Raw genomic sequence first — 17180 nt, forward strand, 5'->3', positions numbered from 1 at the left:
CTACTTTGATTACCAAATAAATCTAGAAAAAGTAGTAAATATATATAAATGTGTGTAAAAGACGCAGGATGAGGAGAGCGCTAAGGGCAGCTCTTACAGGCTGCTGCCTGGGGCAGCACAAATCTCGAAGCGCGTCGCGACTCACATGGCGCCGAATCGACGTATCCCGGTAGGCGTCGACTTGTGGTAGTTATGTCGATGTCTCGACTAGAGATGTAACGGTATGAAAATTTCACATCACGATTATCGTGACCAAAATGATCACGGTTATTGTATTATCACGGTATTCATAAAAGATTGATGAAAATGTTCAAAAAGTACTGAGAGACTCACTGAAATCATTTTACATTTTATATTGAAAACTCAGACCCAAAAAGGATTGATACTAGGGGTGTCACAATATATCACAATATATCGTCCCACGAAATTTCGCGATAGTAAAACGTCACGATATGTATCGTTGAGATGAAATCTCATATCGTGAATTTTTTTTTTTTTTTTTTTTTTTTCAAAAGTAGACAAAGAAACGTCTTTGTTTGTTGAAGTTCAATGTGTGGAAAGTAGTTCAGTTGAACAAGTCTCTGAAGAGACACATGAGAAGTTATACAGGAGAGAAACCATTCAATTGAGTTTCTGGCAAAACTGTTTACTTGACAGGAAAAACTGAAGATGCATAAAAAATAGACTAAGAAAAGTCTTGTTGTTTGAGTTTGAAGAAAAACTGAAGATGCATAATGAGAATTTATACTGCTGAGAAACCTTTTAGTTCAAAGTAAATCTAAGTGACGGTGTAACTCATTCTATTTCAAGATAAGCCTTATCTCCAATCTCATGTTTTTTCTAGTTGTTATTGTAATAACAATTTCCCACAACAGCATGTTTTGTATTTGTGCATTTCAAATAAAATACTACTTTTCCAGTCATATATTGTCATTATTCAAGTTTAAAAAAATATTGTTAAAATCGTATCGTATCGTATCGTTATCGTGAACCCAGTATCGTGATACGTATCGTATCGTGAACTGAGTGTATCGTGACACCCCTAATTGATACACTCACTGAAATCATTTCTCCAAGGCTGCACGTTTGCATCTGGGAGACTGTTGCCAACTTTAGTTGATGGACAGTATTTACCATGTTTTTCAAAGCACTGTAATCACGGTACCACGGTTTTAATGATAATGAAAATTTGAAAGGGTATGGTTATCATAAGGAATTTTATCACGGTTATCATTAAAACCGGTTATCGTTACATCCCTAGTCTCGACGAGTCAATGCAACCCCTAGTGTCTCGTAATCTAATGGTGTTCTGGACGGTTGGGTTGAGGCATGAAGACACTGAAGTTAAAGGTAGAGAAAGCTTACATTCAAGGCTGTTAATTAAAGGTTACAGTACTTAATGCTTTTCCCCCCCAATATTTTATTTTCAGTTTTTATAGAACAGTAAACGAACAAGACAAACGGGATCAGACACAGGAAAAGAAAAAGAAAAAAAAATACAGACATCAACATTCAACATGGTGCTACCAGTCGCATAAGGTGCTTATGTATTTGCAAGAGACAACATGCATGCGATCCCATACAGGGGGTCCATGAGATACCCACCGAACAAGCCATCCGCTACCCCCAACCTCAGTCACTAGTCATTGTTAACCTCGTCAAAGTCGGCCCAAAACGGGTCCCTGATAGCCGAGAACCTTTTAAGCGAGTCGGTTCTCAGGGACCTGAGTCTCTCCATGTGTACAACAGAGATCATGTCCATCAGCCACACGTGAAAAGAAGGTGAGGAGGACTTCCATTCCTTCAGAATTTGTTTTTTGGCAACAGTTGTCCCCAGTGTCAGAGATTGTTGCACAGCTGTAGGGAAGTCCAGAGAGGACTCCGAGCAGCCGAAGATGGCGAGTTCTGTGTGTGTGAGTGGTGTGTGTGTGTGTGTTTTCTACCCTCTCCTGGTCCTTCCAGGGAATGCCGCGGAGGGGAGTGTAAAGCTCCAGGTGCTCCCTGGCCGTCAGATCTTCAAACAGTGCGTCAAACTGTGGGCAGTAGCCGATACTCTGCTGGACACGCAACAGCTCCTTCAGGATGCTACACACACACACACACACACGCACGCACGCACGCACGCACGCACGCACGCACACACACACACACACACACGCACGCACGCACACACACACACAACATTATTGATTTCGTACCTGGCCTTGGTAGTTATCTAGTTTGACATTATAGAGTGCTTCACAGTATATATATATATTTAGAACACGGCTCTCTTGAATACTCGATTCTGATTGGTCAATCAACAAGATTCACCGGTCATTATTTCTCGACAACCGACCGCTGCTCTGCCACACCTGGATTAATCAGTTGATAAGAGCCTTTTGTCAGCAGACACTACTAATTAGGCCAACCAGTTGCAGCTGTGGTGTCTTGTGTGCCAATTACGAATGAAACCGCTTTGTCGTTGAAAACGCTAATAAAAAATCTATTTGAATAATTATTTTTGTCAGATTATTGAATGATTTAGTTGTAGGCCGTGTTCTAAGGGGGATAATGTATAGTGAGCCGGTGATTACTGGAAATAATGACCTTCAGGTGAATGATTAAGCCGTCCGCTGCGCGTCGGGCTCAATCATTCACCTGTCGGTCATTATTTCGCCAGTAATCACCGGCTCACAATACATTATCCCTTACATATTTAATTTGTCCAAAATGACCAGACACACTACTGCACACTAGAGGTCTGCCCGGGCCTGGAAATTAACCCAGAGCCCACATTCTCTGTGACCATAACGAGCCCTACCCGACCCCAGCCCTAATTGTTTATTTAACCCTACCCGACCCCAGCCCTAATAGACCCTTCTCACGGGGGCCATTTTGTGTCGAGAAGCCAGGGTAAACACAGGTGCAAGCAAAACACTAATGAGGGTTTCCAACTTCCATGATTGGGATTTGGAAACCCTCATTAGTGTTTTGCTTGCACCTGTGTTTACCCTGGCTTCTCGACACAAAATGGCCCCCATGAGAAGGGTCTATTGTTTATTTAACCCTACCTGACCCCAGCCTTAACTGTTTATTTAACCCTACCCGACCCCAGCCTTAACTGTTTATTTAACCCTACCTGACCCCAGCCCTAACTGTTTATTTAACCCTACCTGACCCCAGCCCTAATTGTTTATTTAACCCTACCCGACCCCAGCCTTAACTGTTTATTTAACCCTACCTGACCCCAGCCCTAACTGTTTATTTAACCCTACCCGACCCCAGCCCTAACTGTTTATTTAACCCTACCCGACCCCAGCCCTAATTGTTTATTTAACCCTACCCGACCCCAGCCTTAACTGTTTATTTAACCCTACCAGACCCCAGCCCTAACTGTTTATTTAACCCTACCCAACCCCAGCCCTAATTGTTTATTTAACCCTACCTGACCCCAGCCCTAACTGTTTATTTAACCCTACCTGACCCCAGCCCTAATTGTTTATTTAACCCTACCCGACCCCAGCCCTAACTGTTTATTTAACCCTACCCAACCCCAGCCCTAACTGTTTATTTAACCCTACCTGACCCCAGCCCTAACTGTTTATTTAACCCTACCTGACCCCAGCCCTAACTGTTTATTTAACCCTACCTGACCCCAGCCCTAACTGTTTATTTAACCCTACCTGACCCCAGCCCTAACTGTTTATTTAACCCTACCTGACCCCAGCCCTAACTGTTTATTTAACCCTACCTGACCCCAGCCCTAACTGTTTATTTAACCCTACCTGTCCAATACCCAGAATCGGGTCTCGGGTCCCGTCAGGTTCGGGTCGTGTAGCAGGCCTCTGCTGCACACCACACATGATAATCCATAATAATACATACATGTATGATGCTGCTTTCTTGCATTCTGCTTGGACATTCAGCGTAGTCTCTGTATATAAGTTGGTGCATACGGTATTTCTGGACAAATGTCAGTATCAGGCGATCTACAGTATCGCTCAGTATAGTGCATGCTTAAGTGTTGACATGGAAGGCCGGAGGTTGACCTGGACAACTCCCCAAAACCGGGTGTATTCCTGTACAGTGAAAGGCCTGTCCTCCCGGTATTGTACCTGTTTCCACTGATGAAGGCCTCCCCTCCTGTGGTGCTCTCGTCGCCGGTAAGCATTTTAACACATTGAGTGCCAAGGACGTCTGTGGACGTCCTAAAAAAAAGTAACGAGGAGTGCCAAGGACGTCTGTGGACGTCCTAAAATCATAATTCATATTATTCCATAATTCTGCTGTTTAAGGTCGTACCTAGCCAGTGAGCATGAATCCCTTCAAGGGATCACACGGCGCCACCTTAAACATCGTCACAGGAGCTGCTCCACCCACCTCAGATCCTTTACTTTGTACAGGAGACAGCGGAGAAAGCCGTTGATCAAAGTGGAAACCGATGCATGCTTTCTGCCAGAGCCGTATATATTGCTCTGTCTACAGGAGAGTGGGCTCGGCTGCATCCGCGCTCACAACTGAGCTCTTATGCTTCTATCTATCTCCACACGATTTCCTAGAAAGCCAGCATCCGAAGCCGACGGCCAAGCCTTTTCGTTCAGTCGCGTTTGCCAGCGCGCATCATTTCTTGATGGGCGCTGGGATCTGTCCGGGGCAAAAACGGAGTCGAGAAAACAAACTCTGTGCGTGTGGGAGGAGCCCGCAGCTCAGAGGTGGAGAGGGGGGAGAGGGGGGGGGGGGGGGGGGGGAGAGGGGTGTGTGGCACACAGGCTGCACAGAAACCACACCACACGCCACCACATCAGAAAACACCAGCCAGAGTCAGTGAATGTGCTCGAAATTAGAGTGCAAAAGGTATTCATAAAGGGACTATATCTTGGAAAGTTAAAAAAAACGACAGAAAACCCTTGAAAGTGCACTTTTTTGAGAGGCTGTCATTTCATAATGGAACTGTCTAGAAACAAAATTTCTTCTTTGGAAGAAGCAGGAGTGTTCAATGTTTCATTAAAGTCCAGCCCCGTTAATATAGCCATAATAGAAAAAATTCTATAGCTGTTTTCAACTGAATGGAAGTGAATCTGGCACAGGCTCCAGACAATTTTACTGAAGCGCTGTGGCACTCAATGTGTTAACAAGACACCATCAACTGAAAAGCAGACAGGGAGGACCTGAACAGGGCCGGTTCCAGAACAAGATGACTAGGGATGCATCCTAGATAGGAAGGGGTGCACATGCACCGGCCGACCCGGGTGGCTGGCCGCCCGAAAAATTTGACATGTTATTTTACTAAAAATAATGCATTTTACCATCATTTCAAATAGAATGATACCAGCCAAGCAAGAATATTTCAAGTGTTTCAAGTGCTTTACTGAAATATTTGGACCATATAATGATAATACAATTATCTCAACCTTAAAATGTTACATATAGGTTCTAAAAAGCCATACATTCACATCAAAGAACAAAGAAAAACAACAATTATAATTCAAGTTTAAACAGTAAGTGTGCAGCTGCAGCATGGAGATTTCATTGTACCTTTGGTTAAGACCAAATAATCTCTTTAAATGCTGTAAAGTGTTTAAGCAAAGAATATTGCAACATAAGTATTTCAGAACATACAACACTCTACTAGGCTACATTATCTTTTATTATTATGACATAATTTCCCCCCCCCCCCCCCCCCCCCCCCCCACTCTTTTCAACTGAGCATGCAGACAATTAAAATAAGGGTGCAATGCGTGCTTTTGCACCCCTGTAAAACCGGGCCTGGACCTGAAGGAGGACTGCACTGAAAACCAGCCCTGGGTGACATCCCACAGACACGCACACATTCATTTCCAAAATGATGAAGCATTCTATAATTGTGTTTACACTAAATGCATTCGTACATTACATTGTCATAGATGTATTTTTGATGCTGCCTCAAGAAAAATTGTAAACATTGAAATGGCGATATTTAGGATTTGGCTTGAAACTAATGTCTCAAACCTTTTGAGGCTTACAATTAGTCACATAAGACCCTAAATTACATAGTTAGGTTTTCGGTTTATGTACCTACAGGCCCGTCTGAAGTTTGCCAATGAACACCTGAGGTGCCAATGAACAGGTAATATCATCTTATGACATCACTGATGATGTCATAGGCACTGATGATGTCATTCTACTGTCAGTCATAGTGATGTCATAAGAGCAAAATCATCTTATTACCTTACCTATTTTGGCGTAGTATTCGTTGATGTACTCATTGTAGGCCATCTCCATCAGGCCGTGGCCGAGGTTGTAGTTGGGGAAGATGAGGAAGCAGGACTTCAGGTAGCTGTTGACTCTTTTCAGATCCTGGAGGAGAAACCGAGGGAGTGAAGGAGAAGCACCCACAGGCTAACTCTGATAGTGCTGCAACACAAAACCACCTCGTTCTATTCCACAATGCTCTATTTTGGAGGGAGGGGGAGGATCTGTGAAATTGTTCCCATTTAGTCCTAATGTGTGTTCTTTCTTAACCCTAGAACACTAACGTCGGGTGATTTTCACCCGGACAATTGAATTCACATGATTTTCATTGTCTTGCTGCTGTCTGAGGTGGGCGGGTCCTTAGGTACCTTCAGGATGCTCACTAACGTCATTGAATGTAGCTTTGTTTCCCTGCTCCCATTCATGGTTTTTTCTACCGGCTACGTGTTCGGGTGATTTTCACCCGACGTTAGTGATAGAGGGTAAAATATCTTCAGGTTAGGGTTAATGGTATTGTGGTGACTTTTTTTTTTTTTTTCACCACACAAGTCCCATGAATGGGTGGACCGAAGGAGAAGTTGGGAGCTCCTGTTTTGTTTTGTTTTTTTAATTTTTATAACGATTACCTCATTTTTCCCGAATTTGACATATTTTTTATAGTGTCCCCCATAATATACTTTTTTGTGTTTTTTGTGATATTTCACATTTAAAAACAAAAGAAGAGTACCTCAATTTGCCATGTATTGTTGTACTTTAAGATATTTTGATGAGAAGTATGTTTTATGGGGTATATTGCATCGGGTGAAATACACCCAACGTTAGTGATGGTGTGACTTTAAATCACGTTAGTGTTCTAGGGTTAAAGGTCTTAGCTGATGAAGACTGTGTAGTGATGCACAGCAGGTAGCCTTCATCAGCGTTGATGCTGTGCTGTACAAGACCTTATTAAACGCACGAAGGACATTGTGGAGTGCTGCTGGCCTTTTCTCCTTTTTTAAGTTTCTACCTTGGCCCTGCACCTTGATTTACTTTATTTTGGAGTGTGCACGCTGCTGCTGTTTTTTAATTTGCAATTGTGCCATATGTCATTTAGCATACAATTCGAATGCAATCCAATGCAACTACATGTTACTACTAACACAAGCTTCTTATAGACACGTTAACTAGAGTGTAAATTACCATACTTGTTTACAACAAGACGGTTACACCTTGGTCGCACCAGGCCCGTCTGCGCAGCGTTCCGTCTGCGCCGCGGTTTTGCTCCGTCTTCTGCACGTCGGCATGTCCCACCGCACGCGCTTCAGAAGCGGAGCGCTTCCGAGCGCTGCCTGCCAGCTGGATACAAGATCGCGCGGGATTTACGAGATCGCGCGATACTGTGTGTACAATGGGGTGGATGTAAAGAGCACAACACACAAACAACACAGTCTGTCGTTGACTTGCTTTTGATTTGGTCATTTTCCCTTGATTGTTGTGCTTCTACCATGGGTAAGTAAAGCCACTTTCACACATGAACTCCGGATCAGGTCAGGGTTGCCCCCCACTGAGCCTGCCCCGGATGATAGGTGAAGTGTACCCTTTCACACATGAGGCATGTTGCATTCACACATGAGTAGCACCTCCGCAGAGTTTGTAAAGTAGAGAGGGGGCGGGTGGGGGAATTTGGGCATGACCACACAGTTGTGAAAACTAAAAATACATAATGGGCGATAACTGCCTAACGTTCACGGCATATAATCGTTTGCGCATAACGTTAGTAAGTAATTAATTAAACAACCCTACAACTCACGCCCAGATGCATCGATTTCCTCGAGTCGCAAGCAGTACAAACAAAACAGGTCTTTGCTATGTTCAGTCCTAAAATGCCTCAAACCTACTAGAATTATACAGAATACAGGAAGCTAGACGTTTTTACCTTCAAAATAAAATAAATGTTGTATTACTTAGTAACAAAAAATCAGAATGTCGACTCACTACGGGTTAAAATTGACTTTTCGAAGGGAGCAGATATTCTTCCAGTTTATCTCCGTTCTGTATCTTTCGAAACACACACAAAAAAACATTACACGTGCATTTACTTTATTTAATTGCCATTATTGCGAAGGTTATACCCGGAAGTTTTTGTTTTATACTGCCTGACTTGACGCTACTTGGAATTTGCGCGAACGCTGTGTAAACGTTAAATCAAAGACATGAACGCAACCAGATCCAGATACCCTACCTAGCGATGTCCAATACTGGGAAGCGGGACGACCCTCGCGTCCAAAAATGCTTATTAAATGTGTGTGCTGTGCGAAGCAGACATGAAATCAGATCAGAGCCATGAGCCTTTCAATCCAGCAATCCACAACATGTTGGCTGTCGCACACGGAGCAGTTTTGAGCTTCATTTGAAAACCAAATGGCATGTGTTTTTTGCTCGCTCATTCACATCGACTATTTATATAATAATAATCTGTCACGATCGTCTCTGTCCTCATGCACTCACGAGCTCACGGAGCTCTGGAGGGGGGGGGGGGGGGGGACAATACGCTTCTGCGACTACGGCTGGGGGTACACTTCCCTCCGGCTAGGACGAGGCTCCGCGGGAGCGCGCATGAGCCGCATGCAGACATTCACATATGACAGCCATCCGTATGGCCTCTAGATAACTCCTGAATTCCAAACATGTGTGAAAGCAGCTTTAGTAGGCTGAAATTATTTCTTAATTTGTCATACAGTGCCTGTTAGCAGCAGGAGAACTCTTGCATTTCTTCGTCTACTTGAACGACTACAGGGGGAGGGGGGGAGAAGGAGTCGGTATTGGGTCTGCACACAGTGTTTTATTATGAAAATCTACCGGATTCTCGTGCAGTTGCTGTGTCTGACTTCCGGGCTGAACGATCTGCTCTGTGCAGCTTGACGCAGCTTCCAGGCGTCATTCGTGAAAAATAGAACTGCCGCGTATCTTTAGCGGAGCGGGGCGTCGAGCCGCTTCTGATGCGCGTTGTTGCGTGCCTGGTGGGATCACACACGTTGACTAAAATGCCCGCGAGCAGCTCCGACGAGCGCGTCGGAGCCGGAACGCGTACCTGACGTTCCTGGTGGGACTTCCCCGTTAGCTGACCTGATACTACGGTTAGCTAGCTAACACGCTGATTATCTAAACACAAAATCAATTAGACATATATCAATGGTAGAATGATCAGTTCCTAGTCAAAAACCACACAGATATTATGTATGAATATCTATTTAGTTCTATTGAAACGGGCCAAGTTGTACATTTAGAAACACAATCAGCTGTTCACAGTCGCTGTTGAACATAAGCAACCTCTGAAGAGTACGCCAGCGCTTTGGAGATGGTTGGGAAGCAGATTTGTCTCAGGCAAAATAAAAAGCTGCAGTAACGAGGGTCAAACTGACCTTGTCATGCTCAAAGAGCTCGAGAAGGAAGGTCGCCACCGTGGCAGTGATGCCTATGAAGAGGTTGATGACAATGAGGAAGACATAGGCAGTGCTGGGAACCTCGAACCAGAAGGAGGCAGGGTACATGATGGGAGTGATGGACCACCTGGAACAATCAGAGAGTCAAACTTGACTGGTATAGCACATTTCATATACTGTGCAGGGAAACTCATTGCACTTTACATCAAAACAGCAAACCACACACAAACACATCCGCCATGCAACTCTGTCATATGATGAAAATATACCCATGTCAAATCAAGAAAATATAGGACTTAATATTGTCAAGGACCTCATGATATGATTTGATATGATTGCATACACACAGTACTTGAATTATGTATATACAGTATATATTTTACTGACATTTCCAGTGATAATGATTTCGTATTTTTAATTCATGATTATGTGCATTATTGATATGGATCACAAAAAATGCTGATGCTGAGCAGTTGGTATTGCTTATCAGTTTACAGCAGGTGAAGATACCATGATAGGCCATTTCAATTTACATTCAAATATTAATTCGACCTATGTGAAATCGGGATTGGAGACAGGCGATTATGAATTATGCATTAGTGATCATAACTGTAATCAAGGGGACAGCCAGCGCCTCAGCCTTTTTTTCTAGGTCACGCGAGCGGGGAGAGATATTTTTCATCTTATTCATCGTTAATTACCATATAAATGAGGACAAGGGGGAGCGTGGCCTGCGGTGGCGTCAAATTCACACAAATCGGATGACTTTTGAGCATTTTCCTCTTGAGAAACTTCAAGGGGGAAGTAAAAAACAACGCTTTCTACTCTCTCTTTAGCTTAACCATATGAAACATTTTACTGTGGCATGAAAACCTCTAAACTCGCTTCACTTTTGGTTTTCACCTTCTGCGCAAATTCAAACTCCAACAGTCAAAAAACATGGCGGCGAGAAATACTATCGGTATCATAATTTCTTTCCACTGTATTAGAAGTAACGTACTGTTGCTCAGCCAAAGAGGACGGAGGAATATTCTGTTGATTGTTTTATTCATGGGAACTGGAAGACTCAATCACATTAGCCATGTTCAGAATGGTTCACTCATTCACTCACTCACTATTCCACATGTAGTGTTTAGTGAACTATGGGGAACGATCAAAAATTAATAAATCATACTCTTCCGCGTAATAAAATAGTCCCTCCTGGCTTCCTGCACAACCGACCCAGTTGCTGGACGTAATGTCAGCTAGACAGGCTTGTTGACAAACAGCTAACCTTAGCTAGCTAACTTTGGCTAATGCTTGTGCTAATGTTAGGTACGAGGCTAGGTGGCTTTTTTCTGGAGATAACGTGTCCGTTAAGCACTGCTCAATCCACTCGTCCATAGATAAGCCACCCCGGAGGTCGAAGCTAACCTTAAATGTTTCTATTTCGATAGGCAGCTAGCGAATGTTGTTATCGCCATTAGCTAGCTTGCGGCTAGCTAGTTCAGCTGTTGCATACTGATGACGTCACTAGCAGGAGATGACAGTAAACACTAGCGCAAGGCACTCTGGGTATTATGGTGACACAGGTTGGCTTAGGAGCTCCCGTTTGCGAGGATAGCAGGCTAGCTAGCTACCATTTGTTTTCTCAGAGGCGGAGTGTTTTTCGGGGATGCGGCTCTAGCTGTGGTATACGATAAATATACCACAGCTGTGAACCAATCAGATTGTTTGATTTGAGAGAGCCGCTTTATAATTGCTGTTCACTAGAAATTGCAATGCATTGTGGGCATTTTATAGTGGACTATATAGTGAATGAAATTAACAGTTGAGAATTCGGACACTTGTAAAAAATGGCAAACAGGGCCACTATTTCTGTAATAGGGAATGGTATCAAACAGGGCTTTTGGATCAAAGGTCTGACTGTGTAAACTGCTTAACTTGATTAAGGCTTAATGAGATGGGCAATAACCAGGTTACTCTGTCCATGACAACATAGCCATTGCGAGTTAGCATCCACTAAATGGCTCAAATGTAAAATGTACAAACATAAGATGACTCACCCGTAGAGGAGGAAGAGGGAGAGGACTGCGGGGAAGTTTGTGGGGGAGGTGTAGGCCGGCAGGTCGAACACGAATAGAATGAGGACACAACACGTGGCGGGTACCAGGTAGTTCAGCTGGGGAGAGACCAGACGAGAGCGAGCACTCAGACTTGGAGAAACACTCAATTTTACTCATTATATCTCTTTCCCATTCAAAAATCGGGATAAGTCAATTGCCTCGCCTGTGCGTTTCTATGTCATGTAGTGTTTAGTCTAGAGCTGCCGAAAATAATCGATTCAGAGATGCATCGCGATGCTTAATAGGACGATTCTGAATCGATTAACAAATATCAAAAATCGATTATTTAATTTTTTTTTTCTTTTTCTTTTTTTTTAATAATCAAATAAAATAGAATGTAAGTACATGCAGTTGTTTATTTTAATTATGGATCATAATACAATGCAATTCCAAATGCACTTTTATTGGAAAAGTAGCCACACTGAGAAAAAAGAAAGTGAGAAAAAATAAATCATGTATTGCGGAAAAAGTGATGCATCGATTTAAGATGCATCGCGATGCATCGGAGATGCATCGAATAATCGAATCGAATCGAATCGTAGACTTGTATAATCGAATCGTATCGAATCGTGAGATCAGTGAAGATGCACAGCTCTAGTTTAGTCCACGCTCATCTTCTGGAGTAAGGTGAAGGAATAGTTTCGTAGGCCTAATGTGGCCTGTGAGCATATTGTGTTCACTGTGATGACTGTTTCTATTTTGTGTAAATGTTTGTATTTTCGGATGTAATTTGATTGTGACTATGATGGAAGACTTTAGGACAGGATTTTGAAATACCATGTGTATTGGTGTTTAATGTATACTATGATTGTCATGGGTTTTTTTGCTACAGTTTTTAGATGGCTATGTTTTGTGTTACTGTTTGTCCTGTTTTTAAAACATCAGGGACCATGTTGGAAATAAGTGTTTACTGGTACTTTACACTTTTACATGCTATCCCTTTTATCTTTTATTGTCTCTATATCCATGAATAAAGTCAACCAATCAATCAATCAATGCCAAGAAGCCAAAGCCCTTCATTTTCTCCCTGAAATTTCCTTAATTACATAAACATAAATTATCGACTAAAAAATATCAGCTTTAATACTGTAAAGTAAGGTTAGCATTATGGGTTTGTAAGGTTTTACAAGGTTATTAATGAGTTATCGATGTTGTTGTCTCCTTAAATTAAATTATAAAGTAGGTTTTACATTAAATGATAAAGTAATGATGAGTCAAAAATGAAGTTGTGTTAAGTCGTGTTTAAGGTGGTTTTGATGTCTCCTGGTAAAAAGATGTGTTAACATCTGGTAACATGTCTCCTCCATTAATAACTCCGGGAAGTATTTTTAAGGGGATTTTGCATAAATTAAGAGGTGGATTAATGTAAATGTAAGGTTATTTTAAGCGATTAGTAGTTGTGTGGGATATCATCTCAGCTACCTCGATGTGAATCAAAAATGAATCAGTGGATGGCTTTGGGAAATTGGTTTAGGATAATTCAAATACAATCTGATATTTAGAGGGGATGACAAGAAACCTGCCATCTTCTCACAAACACACACACACACACACACACACGTCCACATGAACGTCCTCCCTCACCATGTCCCACATGTAGTTAGCCAGCCAGTAGATCACGGGGTCACAGCCGCTGACAAACTGCAGGTGTTTGGCCTTGGTGGATTTCTCTGCAACCAGGAACACCACAAAGCTGGCTGCCACAAAGGACATGGCCACAATGATGAAGATAGCAATGACCACATCTGTCCCCTGGAGCCTGGATGTAGAGGAGCAGAGCATATTGTGCTAATTAAAGAAGAGACTTGATTCTCACACTTCTTAAATGATTTAAACCCTGATGTAGTTTGATAGTGTTCAGCTATAGAGGAGTGATGTAGTTTGATAGTGTTCAGCTATAGAGGAGTGATGTAGTTTGATAGTGTTCACCTAGAGAGGAGTGATGTAGTTTGATAGTGTTCAGCTATAGAGGAGTGATGTAGTTTGATAGTGTTCAGCTAGAGAGGAGTGATGTAGTTTGATAGTGTTCACCTAGAGAGGAGTGATGTAGTTTGATAGTGTTCAGCTATAGAGGAGTGATGTAGTTTGATAGTGTTCAGCTATAGAGGAGTGATGTAGTTTGATAGTGTTCAGCTATAGAGGAGTGATGTAGTTTGATAGTGTTTAGGTATAAAGGAGTGATGTAGTTTGATAGTGTTCAGCTAGAGAGGAGTGATGTAGTTTGATAGTGTTCACCTAGAGAGGAGTGATGTAGTTTGATAGTGTTCAGCTATAGAGGAGTGATGTAGTTTGATAGTGTTCAGCTATAGAGGAGTGATGTAGTTTGATAGTGTTCAGCTATAGAGGAGTGATGTAGTTTGATAGTGTTTAGGCATAAAGGAGTGATGTAGTTTGATAGTGTTTAGGTATAAAGGAGTGATGTAGTTTGATAGTGTTCAGCTAGAGAGGAGTGATGTAGTTTGATAGTGTTCACCTAGAGAGGAGTGATGTAGTTTGATAGTGTTCAGCTATAGAGGAGTGATGTAGTTTGATAGTGTTCAGCTATAGAGGAGTGATGTAGTTTGATAGTGTTCAGCTATAGAGGAGTGATGTAGTTTGATAGTGTTTAGGCATAAAGGAGTGATGTAGTTTGATAGTGTTCAGCTATAGAGGAGTGATGTAGTTTGATAGTGTTCAGCTATAGAGGAGTGATGTAGTTTGATAGTGTTCAGCTATAGAGGAGTGATGTAGTTTGATAGTGTTTAGGCATAAAGGAGTGATGTAGTTTGATAGTGTTCAGCTATAGAGGAGTGATGTAGTTTGATAGTGTTCAGCTATAGAGGAGTGATGTAGTTTGATAGTGTTTAGGTATAAAGGAGTGATGTAGTTTGATAGTGTTCAGCTAGAGAGGAGTGATGTAGTTTGATAGTGTTCACCTAGAGAGGAGTGATGTAGTTTGATAGTGTTCAGCTAGAGAGGAGTGATGTAGTTTGATAGTGTTCAGCTAGAGAGGAGTGATGTAGTTTGATAGTGTTCAGCTATAGAGGAGTAGTGTAGTTTGATAGTGTTTAGGCATAAAGGAGTGATGTAGTTTGATAGTGTTCAGCTATAGAGGAGTGAAGTAGTTTGATAATGTAAAACCATAGAGGAGTGAAGTGTTTCCACCCTGAGTACCTGAGCTGAATTTTGCCTTGATGACCATGACGCCGTAGCAATAGTGCCGAGGTAAAAACCACCAAAGAAGAAAAAGAGAATAAAGTAAATGGTGCTGAGCAACTTACAGGTAGTCCAAAGAAAGGCTGGCGCTGGTCCGATTCATTGGGTGGTTTGTCCCTGCAAAACACAAATGTGCACACGCATGCACGCGCGCGCGCGCGCACACACACACACACACACACACACACACACACACACACACACACACACACACACACACACACACACACACACACACACCTTTGTTTATGTCCATGTAATCAACAAACCAAAAACGCTCCCAAAAAACCAAGCGACGATTGTTTCCAACTTGTTATTCCAATGGGAAAGTTATTCCCAGTACTCAGCAGCCAGGCTGTATCTTATATTAGTAGCAGGCCTCTCTTGAGAATGAGACCCTGTGTCTCAATGAGATCGACCTGTTTTGGCTGAGACCCTCCCCGACTCCGCCCTCATCCAGCAGCTTTCCCCTACTGACCTGGTCAACAGGCTAACACCCTACCATCCTTCAAAAAAGACTTGCAATCTTTTTCTTCTTTTTATCTCTCCCATCTATTTTATTCCTATTATTCATTTTCATGAAAGTTGTTTCTTATCCTGTGAATGTAAAGCGTCTTTAAGCACTGTGAAAATCAATATTTAAATAGAATCCATTATTATGATTATGATTATGATTGTTATTAATATCAAATAAAGGTTAAATTAAATACAAAATTACCGTATGCAGCAGGGTTGCCCTTGGATGCGGGCAGGTTGGCACGAAGGATAGCATTGTTGAGGACATTGAGATAGGTCGGCATGCTGTGGTAGCCTTTATTGTTATACAACACCTGGACACAAGGGGGAGTTCTGTCAGCAGTCGCTCTTCTTTGTGTAGTAATCCTCCTAGTCCATTGCAGACTGATTGTCTTACCTGAGCTGATCTGCGAACTGCTATCTTGCGAACCATGGGAGGTGTCTTCCTCCCAAAGGATGCTGGGATTGATTTCTGGATGTTCCCCACTGTTATACCGCCATACCTATTGACAAGAATGACAATCATCTCTACCTCTAAAATGAGAAAATAATGAATGAATGAAATAAGAACTAAGTCGATGCCAATGTGGGAAGAACATGAACGTGAAACTCTCCAAGTTGTCATAGTATGGTTTTCATGAATGCGCATACAGATGGTTATTAAAGTCGAGCTGAACCCAAAAATGACTTTTATTTTCTTTTAGTGAAATACCTGGGTATGCAGTGCACCTATTTAATAATGTATGCAAAGAAAATCACAACAATCTAATTTCTTTAGTTTTTCACACTTTTTCACATCAAAAGTTCATTTTTCAAGATTTCATTGATAACAGTAATGTACAGTTTGCTGACGTCACCTAGTACTATCAAATTTCTACCCCATTTCAACCAATCATATCACGACATGCAGCTGTCAATCAAATCTTCATTTCAGGATAATTTTCTCTTCCAAATGAAGTAGAAAATGGCGCCTAGTGCCTGTCATCTGGCAGAATTCCTATCCCATAAACTAACTACTAACTTGGCCAAGAAACATGAACAAAAAACAAAAACTATAATCTCTAAGAATGCAAAGAAATGTAACTGGCTCGTTAAAACGCGCATTCCAGGGATATCGTATTTACAGCAGCGATAATGGCGCGCGCATCGGAGAGCTTGGTTGTCAGGGGTCACACTTCGGAGATTCCAGGCCGATGGGCTGCACTCTCCGCTCGGCAACACGAAGGCAGCTGGCTGCCTGCGGCTCGCTGAGCTCCACTCAGCCACCAACCTCGCGTCACCAGGCTCTTCCCGAGGGGAGCGCCACAACACACTAAATCCCACTCGATTTGGAGGCGGAACACGCCAGGATTGGCCAAAGCCCAATCAAGTCCCCAGAATTGGGGACTTGATTAATTTATTAACATTTCAACAAAACAACATAACACAACACCACCTGTGTTTTTTTTTACAGTGCACACAGTGTCCGCGGTGTGGTGAAAAGAGGGCAAGAGAGGAAATTAAAACAGAAGTGGATTTATAGTTAGAAAGAGTGCTAAAAAAGAGAGATTTTTTTTTTTTTGAAAAAATCCATAGATAAGCCGCACCGGACTATAAGCCGCAGGGGCCAAAAAAGGCCAAAAAACGGGGAAAAAGCCGCGGCTTATAGTCCGGAATTTACAGTACTCACCTGTCTCTCCCTGCACCATGTACAGTAGGTTATACTTTCTAACATAATAATTCATATTCA

The 17180-nt window shown here is 42.3% G+C and overlaps 1 protein-coding gene across 1 annotated transcript in view; it reads right to left on the bottom strand.

The window, feature by feature from the left end:
• LOC310798158 (ATP-binding cassette sub-family A member 2-like) overlaps positions 1 to 17180 on the bottom strand; it is a gene marked incomplete at both ends in the record, with an annotated part of 105623 nt that overhangs the window by 57995 nt on the left and 30448 nt on the right. Inside the window, 5 exon segments of the mRNA XM_083660633.1 lie at positions 11681 to 11796; positions 13325 to 13499; positions 15001 to 15052; positions 15654 to 15765; positions 15849 to 15954. Of these exon segments, the coding sequence (XP_083516759.1) occupies positions 11681 to 11796; positions 13325 to 13499; positions 15001 to 15052; positions 15654 to 15765; positions 15849 to 15954 (561 nt within the window).

The sequence above is a fragment of the Poromitra crassiceps genome (assembly GCF_964638095.1).
Source record: "Poromitra crassiceps genome assembly, chromosome: 25".
Lineage (NCBI taxonomy): Eukaryota > Metazoa > Chordata > Actinopteri > Beryciformes > Melamphaidae > Poromitra > Poromitra crassiceps.